The sequence below is a fragment of the Gigantopelta aegis genome, chromosome 6, assembly GCF_016097555.1.
Source record: "Gigantopelta aegis isolate Gae_Host chromosome 6, Gae_host_genome, whole genome shotgun sequence".
NCBI classification, from domain to species: Eukaryota; Metazoa; Mollusca; class Gastropoda; order Neomphalida; family Peltospiridae; genus Gigantopelta; species Gigantopelta aegis.
Genome location: NC_054704.1, coordinates 101881076 through 101898213, shown reverse-complemented (window position 1 = coordinate 101898213; position 17138 = coordinate 101881076). Strand labels below are relative to the sequence as shown.

At 36.7% G+C, this 17138-nt stretch overlaps 1 protein-coding gene across 1 annotated transcript in view; it reads left to right on the top strand.

Annotated features, from left to right (window-relative positions):
* The first annotated feature begins 3513 nt into the window (after positions 1–3513).
* Positions 3514–17138, top strand: part of LOC121374736 — a 50942-nt gene continuing 37317 nt past the window's right edge. The window contains exon 1 of the mRNA XM_041501844.1: positions 3514–3707. Within this exon, the coding sequence (XP_041357778.1) occupies positions 3579–3707 (129 nt within the window). The 5' untranslated portion in view covers positions 3514–3578. The remainder of the gene's footprint in view (positions 3708–17138) is intronic.

Below are 17138 nucleotides of genomic sequence, written 5' to 3'. Positions count from 1 at the left end.
TTTATTATTATTGTTTTAATTGCATGTTGTAGAGTTGTTATTGTTGTCGGTGGGTGGAATAATGTGTTCACTATAAATAAAAAAAAGTAGTGTCGTAAATATAATAAAACTGATTTTCGTCGATTATTTCTTTCATATTAAACTGACACGTAAATATTTTGTAAATATCTATTTAATGATACCGGGTATTCTACCTAATTTAGCATTTACTTGTTTGGGCTCTCGCTGATGTACAAGGCGGTGTTTACTTTTGAAATTAAAAGAAAGTTGTCGGTAAACAGGTGATTTGTATACTTTATTGGAATAGACTATAACACATTTTGATCTACATGATTGTTAATTTCATTTACCCGTAAACAAACTTTTTATTTAAAACTGCAAGTTAACTGAGTATTTTGAATTGCTGCAGAAATTATTAATTATGATCAGCATATTTAGTGAATATAAATTCAATATAAGTACATTAGAAATCTACACAATCTTGCAACCACTTAAAGGTGCTATATCATAGTTATATATCAGCATCTGTTTGTGATAAAGATTCTCCAATAAGCATGTATGTTCTACTAGAAGATAAAACTATTTTGTTAGAATCATTTATGGGCATATAGTTGAAGGTGTAGTCTTTTTTTTTTTTTTTTTTTTTTTTATATATTTTGTTTTGCAATAGCTGTCATTATGCAACTTGGAGATAGCACCTTTAATACATAGCACCTTTAACACCGATATAATAGATCACACACTCAGAATGGTTCTTGACAGTTTTACTCAAAAGTTACTTAAAAATGTCTACAAATATTTTGTTGTGGGGAGGGATAGGAGTAAACCGTCATCAGAGACAGTTCCTGACTGTAACAGCAGTGAAATTGACACAATGTCATGTTGATAAAAATGTGTTATAGTCTGTAACAATAAAGTGCACAAATCACCTGTTTTACTGACATTTCTTTTAATTCTAAGAGTAAACACCACCTTGTACATCAATTAAAGCCCAAACAAGTAAATGCTAAATTAGGTAGAGTATCGTTAAATAGATATTTACAAAATATTTACCTGTCAGTTTAATATGAAAGAAATAATCAACGAAAATCAGTTTTATTCTATTTCCGACACTACTTTAGTTTTATTGCATGTTGTAGGTATAGTGTTGTTAATGTTGTGGTGGTGCAGCCCAGCACAGCCATACATGTAAGAAAAAGACAGTCTGACGATGACACTGGTCGGAATGGGAAAAAATATCAAAGAAAAGATCCAGCAAAGGGGATTCGATCCCATAAGGAGATGATGATATCTGATAGTAGCCATGAGATACACGCTGTTCTAACTGTGCGAAAGACCACAGAAACTTCTTAATGTAACTAACCATACGTCTGATGCTGCATAATTGTAGTGCGTCGTTGTAAGTAGTCCTTCCGAGTTGCCAATTTGTGTGAGGTCATTGTACATAATGCCTGTACTAAATGTGACGGTAGCGCTAGCCCGAGTACTCTGACGGTAAGAGAGCTATATAGTCCTTTCCGCCTTTTTTCATACTATACATACACGTTATTTATTTCTGAACAGATTGTTTTCTAAAATGCACACAAAAATGGTAATATTTTTTTATTTTCAAAACACTTTTACTTTTCTTCTTACGTTAAATCAATCTGAAATTATTTACACCCCCCACAAAAATAAAACCCCCAAACATTTGTGTAGGAAGAGGGACGGACTACAAACGGACATTTGGACAGCTGTCACTCTCTCTCTTCTCACATGTTCATCTACCTCTTATCGTCAGAGTACTCGGGCTACGATAGAGGATGTGTGTGTGTGTGTGTGTGTGTGTGTGTGTGTGCGCGCGCGCGTGCATGCGCGTGTGTATGTGTGTGTTTGTTCCTTTTTAAAATATCATTCTGTAGATCAATATCGAAATCGCAATTCTCGCCGCCGGTGAAACAATGTGTTGAGGTGTCATGTTAAAGACATCTTTCTTCCTGATATGTGGGGGTCGAGAGATCGAGATGACTCTTAAAATGAATCCACTGACACTAAGTTCCTGTTAGTACCAACGTCCAAACTAATTTGCATCAAAAGAGGCAACATTGACAGATATCATCTTGTTTGAGTGATTTTTTTTCCCCCTGTAGTTCTTTCTTTAGTAATTTTCTTAAAAAAAAAAAAAAAAATCTATCCTAGTTTTAAAACACTCCCTCTTTGCCTATGTCAGACTTTCCCTTTTTTTCTTCGTCTCTCTCGGAGTTTTTTTTCTCTCTCTCTTTTGCTCTGTGCCTATTGCGAGGTCCGTCGGATTGATCATCTCGGTGGGTCACTGGACTATTTCTCGTTCCAGCCACAACTGGGGTAACAAAGGCCGGGGTATATACTATCCAGTCTGTGGGGAGGGGGTGGAGTTTGGGCAGGGGTGGGGTCTGGACGTAGCTCAGTAGTACAACGCTCGCCTGATGCGCGGTCGGTCTAAGATCGATCCCCGTCGGTGGGCCCATTGGGCTATTTCTCGTTTTAGCCAGTGCACCACGACTGGTATATCAAAGGCCGTAGTATGTATTATCCTGTCTGTGGGATGGTGCATATAAGAGATCCCTTGCTGTTAATCGAAAAGAGTAGCCCATGAAGTGGCGACAGCGGGTTTCCTCTCTTAATATATTTTGTTGTTGTTTATAATATCTGTGTGGTCCTTAACCATCTGTCTGACGTAATATAACCGTAAATAAAATGTGTTGAGTGTGTTGTTAAATAAAAACATTTCCTTTCATTTCCTTTTTCATTATGTGTGAGGTCCTTAACCATATGTCGTACACCATATAACCTTAGTTAAAATGTGTTGCGTCGTTAAATAAAACCTTCCTTTCTTCCTTCCTCTCCTACCCCGGGGGCAGGACGTAACCCGGTGGTAAATCGCCCGCTTCATGTGCGGTCGGTCTGGAATCGATCTCCGTCAGCGGGCCAATTGAGCTATTTATCGTTCCAGCCAATGCACCGCTACTGGTATATTAAAGGTGTGGTACGTGCTATCCTGTCGGTGGGATGGTGTATATAAAAAAAACTCTTGTTACTAATGGAAAAATATAGCGGATTTCCTTTCTAAAGCTGTCAGAATTACTAATTGTTTAACATCCAATAGCCGATGATTAATAAATCAATGTGCTCTAGGGGTGTCGTTAAACAAAACAGACTAACTTTTAACTCTTCTACCCACGATCGTTTCATATATTATATCTTATATGACCGTCCTGCCTCACAAATCACGTATCATCCATTCGTGACGTGTCAATGTGAATGAACTCAAAAGTTTTCTGACCTCGTAAGCAGACGTAATTATGAACTGCACGCGCTGTTCATGCAGAGAGTGTATTCGCAGACGATCCTCTGCATAACGCTGGTAACTTATAAAGTTAGCCAAGCAAGGCAATATATACACACCATAACAGGATGTTGTCCAAGGTATTCCTGGTATTTAATTGTGTTATGTAGACCGTGACCTAATTGCGTGGTTGACCTAATTGCGTGGTTTTCATGCATTGTAGATTTTGTTTTGTTTATTTATAGGTAATTGATTCTGAAAGAAAACCCCCACCATGGAGTCCCCGACGTGTACAAACTCCGCGCCGTCAACCCCGGTGGGTACACGTAACATCTTCGGACGACGTCGTTTGTTGCGACTAGCATCGTTGAACGAACTCCAGGATATAAAAACACGACAAGACGTAAGTAGTTTACAACACAATCAATGTGGGTTTTTTTTTTTATCACATGCAACTCCTAAAGCAAGGGGGCACTGATTTATTTTTCTTTTGATATTTATTTTATTAGTAGCTTACAACTGTAGCATTTACAATATCCAAATTAAACGCACTCATATGCGTGCTTCGTCTATAGGAGGACAGCCATTCCCAAGAAAATCCTTTACTGGAAATGTTATCCCCTCTTGTATCGCCACAAAGTTTATTTCATCCCTCTTGCATCGCTGCAAAGAGGACTGCTACCCAAGAATAGTTTATTCATTTCAACTTATTTTAGTGCTTATATCCAATTAAGGTTCAAGCACGATGTCCTGGGCACACACACCAGCTATCTGGGCTGTCTGTCCAGGACAGTGAGTTAGTTGTTAGTTGGTTAGTCGTTAGTGAAGAATAGTTTATATACTAAAGCATGTGTAGCTCTACTTTTATTCTCTCTTCATACCTTGGCTGTTCTAGCATTTTGTCTTCACCCCTGTATTAAAAATGAGCTTTAATATGTATAATTTAATGGTAATTTGTAAAGAAGCATTTTTATTTATACTGGATTTCTTTTTCAAAAAAATATTATTTAAGTTCTTATGGGTTTAAAACTTAATAACTTGTTTTTATATGAATTTTAACTTTATTCATTATGAAGTTACATGCCAATTTATCGGTTTCCTTTTGCAAGAAATGGACTAGGCTATATATGATGAGCACATGGTTATTATTCAACAAAGAACATTCTCGTTTTGAATTTGGCTGTGCAGTTACTTTTGAAAGTGATAACTGAAGGGCTAGATGAATTTGAGAAGGGCCAGTAAGATTTGTCTTCAACTGGCCCTGCTGGCAACCATTGTTTTCATGTTAATTTTCAACCCTGTAGATAACAATAGTAACACATGAATATAAATAATATAACCCCTTGCACTTAAATTTAATCAGAAAAAAATAGGGGGATGTGACTGACAATTTTAGCAGGACCCAGTGTATGTTTCAATCAAAATAGTAGTTGGTACATCGATATTAGATAAAATTAATGTAAAGGAATTTATTGGCCAGAGCAAACATTTTTTTACCAGTCCTGTCACATATCTCACTGTTGGAACACCTCCCAGACCCACATTATGTCACCGCAGTGTAAAGTAAGGGTCATTTTGAACTTTGTTAGGTTTGTAGTTGCGTAAAACTTTTGAATCCTTTTATAGAATGGCAACACATAATTTTTGTAGTCTTTGAGTTGAAAGTCAAGCAACGATTATGTGGGATCAATTAATGTGTCATCGTTTATCACAGTAAATGTAAACATATTGATAATGCACCTTTAATATTTACAATAGTTAAAATGACAGTTTTGGTTATATTTGGAAACACAATTGCCATTTGTCGTGCCTTGTAGTATATGTCCATGGCTGTTCTCGTGATGTGGCAGTAATTGCAGTACCAACAGGAACCAACAGGAACCAACAGAAAATCATGTTACCATTATGAGGTAAACCAGACAAACGATATAACGAAGCAAATGTAGTCGGGTAAATTGACTGATTGCTTCTTCTTTATGGATTCAGGATGATACCAAGCGGGGTGCTGAAGAATCCCCTACAATACTGTGCCCTTAATCCCTGGTTTACTTGCCCTCCCCTTGTTATTTTAGTAGGCACAATGTGCCTGAACCTTTCTTGGATATAGGCACGCTAATAAAGTTAAAGGTAAAAGTAGGCACAGATTTAGGTGAGTCCAAGGAGCCCAGTTCCTCCTATTTCTGGTCACGTAATTTTGACTTTGTACACAGTGAGAATTCAGGCTTTATTTGTCTAGGGGTCGAACGTAATGGCAGCACTGATGCAATTGCTGTACCTGCAGCATGAATTGTCACACACTTTATTTGTCTAGGGGTCGAACATAATGGCAGCACTGATGCAATTGCTGTACCTGCAGCATGAATTGTCACACACTTTATTTGTCTAGGGGTCGAACGTAATGGCAGCACTGATGCAATTGCTGTACCTGCAGCATGAATTGTCACACACTTTATTTGTCTAGGGGTCGAACGTAATGGCAGCACTGATGCAATTGCTGTACCTGCAGCATGAATTGTCACACACTTTATTTGTCTAGGGGTCGAACGTAATGGCAGCACTGATGCAATTGCTGTACCTGCAGCATGAATTGTCACACACTTTATTTGTCTAGGGCTCGAACGTAATGGCAGCACTGATGCAATTGCTGTACCTGCAGCATGAATTGTCACACACTTTATTTGTCTAGGGGTCGAACGTAATGGCAGCACTGATGCAATTGCTGTACCTGCAGCATGAATTGTCACACACTTTATTTGTCTAGGGGTCGAACGTAATGGCAGCACTGATGCAATTGCTGTACCTGCAGCATGAATTGTCACACACTTTATTTGTCTAGGGCTCGAACGTAATGGCAGCACTGATGCAATTGCTGTACCTGCAGCATGAATTGTCACACACTTTATTTGTCTAGGGCTCGAACGTAATGGCAGCACTGATGCAATTGCTGTACCTGCAGCATGAATTGTCACACACTTTATTTGTCTAGGGGTCGAACGTAATGGCAGCACTGATGCAATTGCTGTACCTGCAGCATGAATTGTCACACACTTTATTTGTCTAGGGGTCGAACGTAATGGCAGCACTGATGCAATTGCTGTACCTGCAGCATGAATTGTCACACACTTTATTTGTCTAGGGGTTGAACATAATGGCAGCAACCAGCCTCGGTGGCGTCGTGGCAGGCCATCGGTCTACAGGCTGGTAGGTACTGGGTTCGGATCCCAGTCGAGGCATGGAATTTTTAATCCAAATACTGACTCCAAACCCTGAGTGAGTGCTCCACAAGGCTTTATGGGTAGGTATAAACCACTTGCACCGACCAGTGATCCATAACTGGTTCAACAAAGGCCATGGTTTGTGCTATCCTGGCTGTGCGAAGCGCAAATAAAAGATCCCTTGCTGCCTGTCGTAAAAGAGTAGCCTATGTGGCGACAGCAGGTTTCCTCTAAAAAACAGTGTCAGAATGACCATATGTTTGACGTCCAATAGCCGATGATAAGATAAAAAATCAATGTGCTCTAGCGGCGTCGTTAAATAAAACAAACTTTACTTTTAATGGCAGCACTGATGCAATTGCTGTACCTGCAGCATGAATTGTCACAGACTTTATTTGTCTAGGGGTCGAACATAATGGCAGCACTGATGCAATTGCTGTACCTGCAGCATGAATTGTCACAGACTTTACCGATGACATTATTTTGCCACTAGGTAAAAATTATTGCTGTGTATTGAAGGAATAATTTTCGTTTTTTAATTTTGTGTTTATTTGTTATCACAGTTTAACAGGTTCGAGCCCTTTGCTGGTGCCACCAAACTAGATCCATTTCTGTTTAAGCTAGGCATGATCCAGGTATTATAATTGTTGGAATAACATGGAGATGGGAGGAATGTGTATAAACATGATAAACCACACACACGTTCATTTAATTAGCAAAACAAAATATGCTCAAAACAGTTGCCAAAATATATTTTCACAAATTTCAAGGAAGGTACTTTGAATAATAAATATTTTATAGGCAGGGGCGGAAAATAGCCCAGTGGTAAAGTGACCACTCGATGCACAGTCGGCCTGGGATCGATCCCCATCAGTGGTCCCATTGGGCGATTTTTCATTCCAGCCAGTGCACAATGACTGGTATATCAAAGGCCGTGGTATGTACTAACTGGTCTGTGGGATGGTGCATATAAAAGATCCCTTGCTGCTAATTGAAAAGAGTAGCCCATGAAGTGGCGACAGTGGGTTTCCTCTCTCAATATCTGTGTGGTCCTTAACCATATGTCTGATGCCATATAACCGTAAATAAAATGTGTTGAGTGCATTGTTAAATAAAACATAGGCGTACTTGAATTGCAGAATAATGTAACTTTATCATATGTTACACTAGTTTTAAATAAAATAAAAAAATCACTATTCACTACAAAGCAGCACAAATTAAAATAGGTGATTTTGGCATTTTTAATACTTGTTAACATGTATTTTAATTTCAGTTTTGATGTTTATATTTCAGTGATATATCTAATAAGCCATCTAGAAAACTGTCGTGATAATTGTTTTGTCTTATAAAAATACAATGGCAATGTATGTCAGGACTAAAAGTTCGTGCGAATCTCTGAATCCGATTCGCGCCAGGATTCACGCAAGCATAAAACATCCGAATCTATTTGGATTTGCGTGAAATATTTCCAGAAATTTATTAAATTTAATAATCAGTCAGTAAAACGTTACTGAATTAACAAAAAAAAAAAAAAATAATAATAATAATAATAAAAAAAAAAAAAATAAAAATTAGTCTGGCTATCAAGTTTCAGTTTAAACTGGCTTCAAAAGCATAGCATACATTCTGTGCATGTTCGAAACATAGTAGTTTATCGAGACTAGTCTGGTTTGGAGCCAAGCGGTGGTTGGCCCATTTCTATGAACCGAAAGAAACATATTTGTTCAGTCCTTACATAATAATAATAGACAGTAATTAAGTGTTCCCAAATTTAGTAATACATCAAACATGTTTATGCTAGTTCGATGATATTATGTTCCTAACCTTGAATTACCTGCTCTTTTTAATCAATACATCTTTTTGTCGGTTGTGGAAATGTGATTCAGAAATATCCATACAAACATTGAACCAATGCGCAACATACATAGGCAAAAGTATCCCATGCGCTGTTTATGAATAAGCAATCTTCGAAAAGTAATGGGCTGCATTCAGCCAGACCGAGCGGGAAAACGTCCACCCGACTGGTTTGTGCGGTTTACGGTAAACCAAATGGCCACATTGGAAACCAATCAAATAGTTGGCGAATGTTAGTGTAACGTTTGTTGGCTGAACTTGGGGCTGGTAAGACACCTAAAAAAAACATTGACTGTAAAGAAAAAATGGAACTAAAAATGTTTTTTGTTTTGTTTTGTTTTGGGTTGGGTTTTTTGGGGGTTTTCTTTTGTTGTTGTTGTTGTTGTTGTTTTTGCTTTAAAATTGGATAAACTGTTACTGGCAAATTGGTTATTCTTTCCAGTAAATAGTAAGGTTTTTTTTTTTTTTCAATCCATATACAGTTAGTAGCATATGACACAGAATTCTATATACTAACACTGTTGATAAAGTTCTCTGAAAATGTTTAGAATCGGAGGATTCCTGTAGACTGCTTCCATGGGATTCCACTTGGATTCTCATGAAAAAAGCCGAATTTGTAGCCCTGTATGTTTTTGATTTCTCAAAATTACGATTCTGCTTTGATAAATATATCGAGGAACATGATCCTAACCCCCTGAAATAGTTTTCCCACATAACAATCTAGACAGAATTTCCTGCACATGCAGACCTATTGTTTGTCCACTTAGGTACATTTTTGTTGTCCAGGCAGATTTTTACTTTTCAAGACAAATGGACAAGTACTTTGAACATTGCATCTTTAAAAAAAATCCACACATTAAATTGATTTTTTATAAAAAAAAATTTTTATGTAACAAGACTTCTGTCCTGCCACTTTTTTCAAGTATTTTGTATCTTTATATTCTATGACTATGTTTCTATCTTTATATTCTACGTCTATGTGCATCCAACTTGTTCATTTGGGAGACGGTTGCTAGAAGAAAGAAGACTTGCAACAGGCCAGACGAGCAGATCAATACGTTCATCCTTTCTGGTTTGGCTTGACTCTTGATGATCTGAATGTTTAGATGGATTCTGTAATGAAGTCCTTGCACACTCTCGCACTGCTGTGCTCAAAGGAAAAACTCCCAAGTTATCACTGTTTTTCATGGACACAGTAATACATTTTTAGACCTGTTAAGAAGCCAACATAATGAAGTTTTAAAAAATAGTTTGAGGACTGAGGTGTATTTGGTTTAAAACATTCTGCTTTTAAATCATACATACGGAAGTTCACTGGTTATTTGAATTTGGTATATATTTAGTTTTATTATTACCAATTTTGTTTTATTACTTCTTGACAGATAGTTCAGGGTCAGTTGTAATTCTGTGGAAATGTAATGAAGAAAGTTGTCATCACAATCATTTTAAAGCTTATTACAGTGGCATTTTGAAATGCTTTGGTGCCATGTTTTCTCAAAAATGTTCAAGATCATATCTCAAGATCAAAGTCATAATCCCCAAAATGCAATATTTTGCACATATTTACATACACTGCAGTATGTATTTTGAGGAATTGTGGTTGTCACTGGCACCATAGTATTACAAATTACAAGGGTGACATTTAATTCTATTTAGTTTCAAAGTCATGTTAAAGTATGAACTTATATGAACACATCTATTCTTTGATAGTTTTTTTCTCGTTCCAGCCAGTGCACCACAACTGGACAAAGGCTGTGGTATGTGCTTTCCTGTCTGTGGAATAGATCCCTTACTGCATTATGAAAAGCGTAGTAGGTTTCCTCTGTTGACTACGAGTTACAATTACCAAATGTTTGACATCCAATAGCCGATGATTAATTAATCAATATGCTCTAGTGGTGTCATTAAACAAAACAAAGTTTTAACTATTCTTTGATAGTTATTGATCATAAGAGCAACATATCCAAATAGTAGTAATTTCATTACAGAAATAGCCTGTAGCTTTATATTTGTGATGACTAGAATCCTGAATTTGGACTGTAAATTTTATTTTAGAAATATCCTGTCACAACTCTACTTATTTGAATTACATTGTACATGTCTAAACACAATAACTGTCTTTTGAGAGGACACAAGGCCTAACCTATATTAATTTAACGTACCATTTTTCTACAGACACCATTACTTAACTGCAGGTAATTGAGCTGAGAGAAACTTTAAGGAAAGCATACATGTAGCTACAAAATGTATGTTCACTCAGCTCAATGTTTTAAACTCTTGGAAGTCACACTGGTGCACTGCTTCTTATTCTTTTCTTCTGCAAATCAAAGCACTTTTTTCTTCTTCTGCAAATCATTAGTTTTTTTGTATAAAAGTCAGATTTTCCTCAAATATAATTTGTCAACTTAAGAATATGCTAAAATGACTATACATATGGTCTTTACATAATTTTAGAATGTTTTCAATGTTGTATCTTAACTTCAAGACACTAAATTAATTGCAGCATATGCTATTTTAATATAAAATAAATTAATGTTAATATGAAATTTTCCAGGTTGCAAACATTTATCATAATTATTTGAGATCTTTTATCTGTAACAAGACAATTGCCATGCATAATGATAATGTTCATTTAAGAATTTACCACAATGACTTTTTGTTGAAGACTGTATGACTCTGTTTAGGGATGGGGAAGGTATGGACCATGGTTTAATTGTTTTTAGTTCATTGATGTAAACACAACAGTGAGCACATTTCAACTAAACAGAATGCCACAAACGGTAGATAGAAAGAAAATTTAATTATATCAGTTTAATCAGATTTTCGCCAAAAACTCATTTTCATCAGTACTGACTGTTATTAAAACCCAATGCTCATCCGTGGACAAATGTGAATGCCATGGTCAAGGTACATGTAGTTGTGAACCAGAATAATGAGTGTGAGCTAAGTAAACAAGTAGTATAGTTTATAGTATGACACAAAACAACAACTTTGATAATATATAGTGAATATATATATATACTCGCGGAAAAAAGTTCCTTTGCACCAAATAATTGCATATAGAATATAATTTACTTGAAATCTGGTAATAAAAATTTCAGTAAATGAACGTGTAAAAACTCCCTTCGATATTCCAGCAGTGTATAAGCTATTCATGTTTTGTGGTCACGAGTTGCATTGCTAGCATTCTTGGTCACATACTCCTGTTTGACATAATTTTTCTTATCATTGGACTCTAAAACTAATTGTGTAGACCATACTTTAGGTTCAAAAGACACAAGAGGATTACTGTACTTTTTAACAGATAAATAATATATCTATGTAAATGAGAATATTTTTAAATTTTAAAAATGCACAGGAACTTTTTTCTATGAGTATATATGTGCTATATCTCTGAGTGTAACCAAATTAAATCTGACATTTACCACATGAAACTTTTCAATCAACATTAACAGCTTAAATATTAATAATAAAACCCCTCAATCTAAAAAAACCATAGTGTGGAGATGCTAATTTTGAATATTATATCCTAGTTTGTCACCCTAAGTCATGAGAAATGGATCATCAATATCAGTTATAATAGTATTTCATGTTCTATTTAACGTTAAGGACACTTCTAAGTTTGAATTGCAGGGGACAATATTTCAAAATCTTAGATAACCGGAAGTCTGTTCACGTGAGTTTTAATTGGATAACCGATTGTTTGGTTACGTGAATATAGTTCTGTGTTACATTATTGGTTCATATGTATTTAAAAACAAACTGATGTTCGCTTCATTACTGATATATGGTACTTTTAATGTTAGAATGTTCACCACATAAGAGATTGGCGTTTCTTGTGATTTTAAAGTTGTGTAACAGACACGTGAACACAATAACGGTTCTCGTGAAATATTGTGCCCTGAACCGTCAGATGTTATTTAATATATACTGACACACAATGAAAATGCAAAACAGATATTTTTCAATATTTGTTGTGATTAATGAAAAATATATTTATTGGACTTAAAATAACAATTTATGAGAGGAAGCCATTGATTGATACTTTTGACTGGGTTTTAATCCTGTTTTGTTCTTGTTACACATACAATAGCAGAAACACACAAAATGGTGTGAAATGCGTTCACTACATGCTCAATCATGCTGCATGCAATGCACATGAAATGCCAGTATGTGAACACATAAAAGTCACGTAACGGTGTCATATTCCTCGTCACATTAAGAATGTCACAACTCAGAGAAGAACAAAGGGAGCGAGTGTTGGGCATGGTTCAAGGGGGGACTTCACAAAGCCAAGTTGCTAGGCCCTTCAGAGTCCATCCATCAACTATTGGACGACTTGGTCAACATCCCGTTACGATCCCATGCCAAGATCGGCAGATTCGACGACACCACCTCCATGACTGGTTCAGAACTGTGCCGATGACAGCAAGCAACACAATAAGATGTCATGGAAGGCCTATCCATCCGATGCTCTCCAGAATGGTAATCATCCACCAGCCTTTTACCGGAGCATTGTTTTCTCAGATGAGTCCTGTTCTCTGTCTCCTTTGCCGATGGAAGAGCACGTGTGTACAGGAGACTCCATGAACAGTATGCTGACGGATGTGTGAGGGAATGTGATCGGTTTGGCGGTGGTTGTCTGAAGGTATGGGGGGCAATCAACTGTGATTTCAGGAGTGATCTCATCATTGTCCACGATGCCCTTACAGCCCAGCGTTATGTTGACATTATTCTAAGACCAGTTCTCCAGCCACTTTGCGCCATCACCGAAGACCAGGAGGTCCCCTTCTGTTTCAACAAGACAATGCCTGTCCACATACTGCAAGAATTACCCAGGCATTCCTGCAACAAGCCGGTATAACCGTTATGAAATGGCCCGACCTTTCACTGGATTTGAACCCAATTGAACACTTGTGGGATGAGTTAAGATGTCATGTACGTTACCGCCAGCCACCACTGCATAACGTTGCAGAGCTTGCACAGGTGTTGCAGGAGGAGTTGAGGAACATTCCTGTGGCTTATTTGAGATGTTTGTGCCAATCCTTTCCCCGTCGTCTTCACGAATGCTCACGGGCGAATGGTGGACACACCAGATACTGACCTTGATATGGGGGGTTGAACTTTTCGATTACCTGGCCATGTATCCATGTGAATGTATCTCATGAATACCAGTCATTAATGTCATATTACATTATCCATCAATTCATTAATAGTTTGTCGTTATTTGCAATAAAAAGTTGTTTTTGCATTTTCATTGTGTTTCAGTATAATATATTGCTACCTAATTGCTAAAACCACTTGTATCAGTGTAAATATGTTAAGATAGAAGTAAATCCATTATGAATTAAGTGAGCTCAGTATGTACATGTTTTTCTTGGATTGATTCAGCTGTATTTAACAATTCTTGACCTTTGACTTTGAAATGTGACCTTGAAGTGAGGAAAAAATGGATATATGTCAATTTCTTAGGATAGACATAAATATGTTAATTATTATTAATTAGTATTATTAATTTCACTCAATATGTACATTTTTCTTGGATTGACTCCCTTATAAAACCTCTGAAGCTGTATTTAACAATTCTTGACGTTTGACCTGATGTTTTCTTGCTGTCAGGACAAAATGGCACCAAACATTAAAAAAATCTCCAAGGCCTAAGCTTCAAAATAGTGTTTGTTGCTTTCTTTGTTAAATTCCCCCGGGAGATTATGTGGGAGATTATGTGTGAATGAATGGCCATGGACATGTGCTAGTGTGGTACAATATTTGTACAAGCCTCTGACAGTTGGGAGAACGATCAAGCCATTCATGTGTTACTCATGCACATTTTTTGTTTATGCATTAAATTTAGGACATCATTTACATGGACATAATTGATCATGCAAAAAGGAAATGGATTACCAAAATTTATTTTTGTGTAACCCATAAATGGGTAAAGCACATTTTCAGTTTTCAAAGAGGCCTGTTGCTCTCAAGAATTCTGAATTAAGAATAATTTACAAAACCCCCTGCTAACAATATAATTATTATGCAGACTAAGTGGAAATTATGAAAAGTTTTCAAAAACAAACAATTTTAAAACAACAGACATGCAAAAAATGAATGAATGAATGAATGTTTAACGACACCCCAGCACAAAAATACACATTGGCTATTGGGTGTCACAAATGGTAAGTATATGAAAATATTATTAGACATGCAAAAAAGATTCTATTTTCTCCTAATGTATTTTCGATATTCATGACCAATTCCAGTTTATATTAAGTCTTATATGCCTCGTCATCTGGTTAAGCTATATTGTTGGTGTACAGTTTGATTTTGAAATGGTCATGATGATATAGTACAGCCATAATCTCACCCACTCACACTGCGATGGAGTCCAAGTGAGCCCTACCAATAATTTTATCCTGTGGTAAATCACTTTTGCCTGATGTGCAGTCAGTCTAGGATCAGTCCCCATCAGTGGGCCCATGGGTTATTTCTTGTTCCAGCCAGTGCTCCTCAGCTAGTGTAAAAAGGCTGTGGTATATGCCAGCCTGTTTGTGGAATGCATCATATAAAATATGCTGATCTGAAAGAATAGCCCATTGTGTTGCAGAATCGGGGTTTTCTGTTATCTTTGTGGTCCTTAACCGTATTTCCAGTGCTATATAACAATGATTAAAATGTTGAGTGCTTCATTAAATAAAACATTCTTTATTCATTCTTCTTGGAATCAAAGCAACATTAATTTTCATTCCACTGTTGGAAGTTTTGTTATCAGTTTACCATGGACTTCAGATGACAAGTTTTGATTAAATTGCCAGTATCAGTGGGTTAAGAAGGCAGACACTTTGCTCCAGTGAAATCATTGCTCATTTTAAAGGATGAAAGTATGTAATCTAGATGGCTGGGTAGTATAGCCAGCTCTCATCTCTGGATAGGCCAACTGCTTAGTTGTCCATCAGTATCTGGTACAAAAGATTGGTATGATGTACAAGCTCAGAGGAAATATATGGGGGGAGGGGGGGGGGGGGGAGGGAAAAAGGGAATATGGAAATATGGACCAACTCTTAAAAAGTGCAACCCAATGAAAATGTTTTTTAAAAAGCCAGAACAACAGGCACTTAAATATATTTAGAAAGGGATGGTCTGAAAATCACCATAATTTTTTAGCTGAATATCAAGAGTTGCTCTGGCAATAGGGGTAGGGAGCAGCTGACCCCACCTCCGATCCCCCTGTCTTGTATGCTTATGCAAATGAAACCACCGCATCTAGACATCACTGGCCAATAAATACCATTTGTGACACCCAATAGCCGATGTGTATTTTTGTGCTGGGGTGTCGTTAAAGATCCAATCTTTCATTCATTCATTCATTCATTCATTCACTGGCCAATAAATGTAGTTTTGTTTTTATAAAGGCAGTGTGCATAAATTATTTAACATGCAAGACATGTAACTAATGAAGAACATTACTACTTCCATTGAAAAGATTCTGATCTTTTAATTTCCAATTATAGAATAAATAAATGACATTAAGTAAAACATATCAGTTATGACAAGTTAAATCTGTTACCAAGGACTAAATATCAAACGCCATGTATTTGATGGTCACAACAAAATGTAATTAATATTAAAGGCTATGATATGTACCATCCATATGGGAAACTGCGGTGGTCACAACAAAATGTAATTAATATTAAAGGCTGTGATATGTACCATCCTGTGTATGGGAAACTGCGGTGGTCACAACAAAATGTAATTAATATTAAAGGCTGTGATATGTACCATCCTGTGTATGGGAAACTGCAGTGGTCACAACAAAATGTAATTAATATTAAAGGCTGTGATATGTACCATCCTGTGTATGGGGAAACTGCGGTGGTCACAACAAAATGTAATTAATATTAAAGGCTGTGATATGTACCATCCTGTGTATGGGGAAACTGCGGTGGTCACAACAAAATGTAATTAATATTAAAGGCTGTGATATGTACCATCCTGTGTATGGGGAAACTGCGGTGGTCACAACAAAATGTAATTAATATTAAAGGCTGTGATATGTACCATCCTGTGTATGGGGAAACTGCGGTGGTCACAACAAAATGTAATTAATATTAAAGGCTGTGATATGTACCATCCTGTATATGGGGAAACTGCGGTGGTCACAACAAAATGTAATTAATATTAAAGGCTGTGATATGTACCATCCTGTGTATGGGGAAACTGCGGTGGTCACAACAAAATGTAATTAATATTAAAGGCTGTGATATGTACCATCCTGTGTATGGGAAACTGTGTATAAAAGATCCTTATTGGTTTCTCAGTAGAAGTAGCCATGTGGTAGCTATGGATTTTCTTTCTTTATCTGGACCAAGTGTCGAAGAAATATTATGTTACTTTACCACAGTTTAAAATGTGCCAAGATGCCATTATACAAACATTCCTTTCCTTTCTAATACATGTACATCATATAATTTGCACTCTTGTTAACAATATAAATGGCTATGGCAGTTCAGATTCTTCTAATTTCCCTTGTAAATTGTTCATTACCCTGTGTTCAGATGTGAGGTTAGGTTAGAACTCAAACACTTAGTGATGTAACAGAGTAGCAGCAAAAACATTATCAGATTATTTCAAAATGCCATCTTTCGTTCAATCTTGCACTTAATTCCCAGTCAGATCACTTAATATCGGGATTCAGCCATGTGCTTCTCATTGAGTCAGTACACTTCTGGAGACCGAGAAATAATGGTTTGCACTAAAACAGTGAGCAGTGA